Source organism: Eretmochelys imbricata, chromosome 2 (assembly GCF_965152235.1).
Source record: "Eretmochelys imbricata isolate rEreImb1 chromosome 2, rEreImb1.hap1, whole genome shotgun sequence".
Classification (NCBI taxonomy): Eukaryota; Metazoa; Chordata; order Testudines; family Cheloniidae; genus Eretmochelys; species Eretmochelys imbricata.
Window position 1 is genome coordinate 211,786,030 of NC_135573.1, and position 4,663 is coordinate 211,790,692.

The 4,663-nt window shown below is 51.1% G+C and overlaps 1 protein-coding gene across 1 annotated transcript; it reads left to right on the forward strand.

The window, feature by feature from the left end:
* Positions 1-1,470: 1,470 nt before the first annotated feature.
* On the forward strand, positions 1,471-1,968 carry FERD3L (Fer3 like bHLH transcription factor). Its single transcript, XM_077809358.1, has one exon. The coding sequence runs from the start codon at positions 1,471-1,473 to the stop codon at positions 1,966-1,968; it is 498 nt and encodes a 165-aa protein (XP_077665484.1).
* The last annotated feature ends 2,695 nt before the right edge of the window (positions 1,969-4,663 follow it).

Consider the following 4,663-nt stretch of genomic DNA (forward strand, 5'->3'; position numbering starts at 1 on the left):
TAAAATATATGTAAGGAAGAGTGAGAGAGTCATGTGGGAGACATAGTTCCAGCCTCATCGTTCACAGAAAAAGATATTTGGTTTGCAGCAGCTACTCAGTGTGTTGGAAATAGGAGGAGAGCTTTGCCATCGACTGGCAATGTTTGCAGTCCTGTAGCCAAACAGGAAGGATTTTCCCGGATGGTTTGTTTGTTTGTTTGTTTTGTTTCTGGGGATTTTTTTTTCTGGGGACGTGTGATGGGGTTTGAAATCCCAGCAAAAAATTAAAGGCTAAATAGCCCCAAAGCGGACGTGGTGTGCTGATGATGCATGATAAGCATTAAAGAAAATACCGATACGTTTGCTTTTCAGAAATAAACTCCAGTCAAGGACAAAAGGTACCCCGTGTACCAACGATGTATAGTAGGAAATCGATAAAGAGATGCAATTCCAATTAAAGAGTGGTGGGTGTCACAAATGATTATACCTCTAGGGCTAGTGTGCATATCTAAATACAGTAGGTGGTGTCTGAACTGAAAAATACGACCCTCCTGCCCCCTAAAAACGCTAACTCGGCAAGTCAAAGGTAGTCAGCAGGATTCCGATTTAAAAAATCGTATTGTTCTCATTGCGTGACTTTAGCTGGTTTCGAATATGCCCAGGCGTTGATTGGGATTAAAGCCTATATTCTTCTCAAATGCAGGAAGAAAGAGTTTCACATCAAGTGCTTTGAGACTGGCTGAAACAAAATGGGCTTTACAAGCCAGTGTTTTACTGCCCCGCTGGATAGATGTTTGAACTCTAGTTGAAAGGGGGGAGAGGAGGGAGCCGATTCCAACAGTTACTATTGGGAATGCAATATGGGGTCCCCTACAATGCTTGCTTAGGCTAATGGAGGTCCTGCCTTTCAGCTCTCCTTGCACTGGGATACAGGGTAAACATTTCCCCGGTGACCCTTTGCATGCAGGTCCCCTCTTCGGGACATCATTAAAAGCCTACATGTACTTGTCTGACATCAATTGTCAGGCACGGTCGCAAGGTGCAGAGATCCGTGCAGCGAGCAGGGAAGCTAGCCCAGGGGAGAACAATCTTGGCCGCTCGGGCTTGAAAGAGGCTGAAAATCGCTCGGTTGCGGGGGTGTCGGAAGAGACAAAAGCACGCAGCAGGTAAGAGCTAGGGACAGTTGCCAAGAAGGAACTGCCCCTGATCGCTGTGACAGGATTGAAGCTCTGGGGACCTCTCTCACTGGAACATCCACGCGTCCCCGAGGGGCTGCCTGTCTCCTCTCATCAGCATCGAGGGGAAACAGTTCATAGCCTTCCTCTTTGGTCCAGCTAATCCGGTTATCGGCTGGGTTATAAATATTAATGCCCTCGCGCCGTTGGGCTGGGGATGGTACCAGCCAAGCCCTCTGTGGAGTGAGATATCAGCCTCTTCCCAGCCCGCACACGCCCTGGGAGAATCGATGAAATACCCAGCCGAGCCCAGCAAATGGCGTATCAGGAAGGGCCGGTGGGCGCCTCGGTGCTGGACTTCGTGGCCGATCTCTCCCTGGGGTCTCCTGAGTGCCACCCCCGACGGGTGCCCAGCCTGGACCTGTACGATTTCTCCTCCGCACCTCCGTTTGGGGAGAGAGCCCTGGCTCTCCGAGAGGGCATGGCCAGGGGGCTGCCGCTGGCCCCCTTTGATGATGGAGACCCCGAGGAAGAAGAGGAGGAAGAGGAGGAGGAGAGAATGAGGGGCACGTCTCTGCTGGACCGACCCAAGAGAAAGCGAGTCATCACCTATGCCCAGCGCCAGGCTGCCAACATACGGGAGAGGAAGAGGATGTTCAACCTCAACGAAGCGTTTGATCAGCTGAGGAAGAAGGTGCCCACCTTCGCCTACGAGAAGCGGCTCTCCCGGATAGAGACCTTACGCCTGGCCATAGTCTACATCTCGTTTATGACTGAGCTCTTGGACAGCTGCAACAAGAAGGAGGCGAGCTAGAGAGCCGAGGACGCAGGGCTTCTCCATCCAGGGGTGGAGGCGGACAGCAGCATCCCAGCCAGGGCAGGGGGGAGGAGAAAGGACGGGGGGCGCAGGTTAGCAGGGGCAGCGCTCCTGGCGCTCAGGCTAGTGTCCGGGGTCACGCAGAGGGTTCAGGGGACGATGGGATGAGATCAAATCAGGGGGCACTCCGGGAGGGCGGGGCAGGGAGGAAAGCGCCACCATCTGTACAGTCGTTGATGTCTAATGGGACTTTTGGCAAGAAAAAAAGCGACGATGATTTTTGTTTGTTTCTTTTTACTTAAAACTTTTGCAACCTGCTGCCTTTGGGGGAAAGGTCTGAGGCTCCCCCGCTGACATAGCCCTGGTGGCTTTCAAAGGGATTTTCCTTGGAGGCATCCCTGCCTTACAGAGACGGGGAGTAAATGCTTTCCACGTGCTGCCTATGGGCTCCGTTCATGTTAGCGGGGTTCGCCTGTCGAAAGTCCTCGCTCTTTTCTTCTAGCCGGAAAAGGCAATCTAATGCATCACATGACAACTCACGCGTCGAATGGACCATTTGAACAGAGCTGGGAATTGGCACGGGGGCTTCCAGCAAGCCCAGCAAAGTTTCTTGGGAAAGGAGTGCTGGGAAAGGCCGGGGCCGGGGGTAAGGTCTGGGAGAGAGTCCAGCCGCGTCCAGGCGATGTTGAAAAGTCCCCGAAGGAAAGAAAGAGACAAGGGGGGAAGGGGACGAGCCGGGGGGGGGGGGAGCCAATGGCTCCCGGGAAGAACGTGCCCTAGGAGCGATCCGTGCTCCGGGTGAGCAGGGAAACACACGCCCCTGGGCCCGATCCCCGGCTGGCGTCAATCAGCCGGCCTCCCTGGGCTAACCGCCGCTGAGGCACTGCGATGAAGGAGCCGGCCTGGCAGCCAGCGAGCGAGGCAGGCCAGAGGGATCCTGGAGGGGTCCCTGTTCCCCCCGTCTCTGGCTCGGCTGCAGAGGCCGGCTCCGTTCGCCTCCCGCGGGCACACAGCTGAGCGCAGCGGCCCGGGGCCCCTAGAAAGCCCGGCGCGTCCTCCGTTGTGCCCCCTCGGCCCAGCCCAACTGGCTTGCGCTAGCCCGCTCGCTGCCGTCTCTCCGCCTGCAGGAGGGCGGAGGCTTACTGCAGGCCCGGCGAGGGGCGAGTTTAATTATTTTGGCATTATCCGAGAGCGCCGCCGGGGTCACCCGTTCCCATGTGCCCGGGACCAGTGGCAAGAGCCAGCGGCGAGTGACGAGATGAGCAGCGAAGGGGAAAAGCCCCCTGTCCTCCCAGCTGCCCCGCCCCCCCATCTGCCCTTGACTCGGGGCTGCTTTCCCCGGCAATAGCTCTGGCCTTTGCCCTGCGAACTGAGTCCCCTGCAGGGGCTCCTGAGTGCTTTCTGAGCTCAGGTCTGGCCTGGCTCTCGCGCCTTATGTGCGTTCCAGCTCCTCTGCCAAAGCAATGGGGAAACTGACCGAGATTAGTCACCCCTGGCCATTTTTACATCCAGCCCCGGTGTGTTTGTAAAAGATCTGTCCTAGGAATTATTTTGGCCTGAGTTATGCAGGAGGTCAGACTAGATGATCACAATGGTCCCTTCTGGCCTTGGACTCTAGGAATCTGCCTCCTCTATTAGTATCACTGGAATTGCATCTGATCTGGGGAAAGGAGGGTGGGCGAATTGGGGCCCCAAGGAATGAAAATTTGACTTGTCTAAAAATAAATTAGAGATTTTGAAAAGTTTTTTAAAAATTGGCTAGCCCTAAAGGTGATCTGAAAACAGAAGAAAATTGTAATTTTTTCATTTCATTTCCCCCCAATTTTTAAAAATTTCAGAATGTTGCAATTCAGAAAATTCCAAACACCTATAATCTAAATCTGGAACATCTATATCTACATTGCCGACAAGTTTCTCTCTCTGTCTCTCTATCTCTCTCTCCACATACATTTCTAGTGTTCCTGCTCCCTCTCACCTTCATTTCTCATGGTTTTCTGTTGTTACTTCTTCTCCAGTGAGATAAATAAAACAGGTTTATTTACCCTGACCTTACATCAAAAGCATCTTAATAAACAGGTTAGGGTCTGAGTGTGCCCCCACTGAAGTCAGTGATAGAACTCCCTTTGAATTAAGTGGTATAAATCTGCAACAGTGCCAATCAAAAGAGTGTCTCTGGATTTTTGCCAATATAACCGAGATCAGAATCTGGCCCAAGTATCTATGATTTATAGTCCATGGTTTTGTTAACTCCCATAAGGATTGTTATTGCTGTTTCTCATTATGTTTATTATTTACTATTAATATTGCTATTAACATTTGCATTGCCAGATGCTTATTCCTTACCTGTGCTGACCTTCCTAATTCAGATATCAGTTGCTTTGCAATATATCTGCTTTCTGAGTTGTTGAAATATCTTTTCTAAGAGAGGGTGGGCTGGCTAATACAGGCCAAACCTCACTATAAAACTGAGGTGCTTCCTGTATTAGAATATATTCTGCTAAAAATGAAAAATTTAACTAGAAGTGAAGATTAAACCCCTCAAATCAACAAATGGTCCAGATGTATATTGTTATTACCACTGTATAAAGCATCAACATGAAGGCAGATTCTTTAAGGACAATGGAGTGTGCAATTAGATTTTCATTTCTTAAAACTACTCTATATTATAATTTTTATATAACTGTGCTCTCCA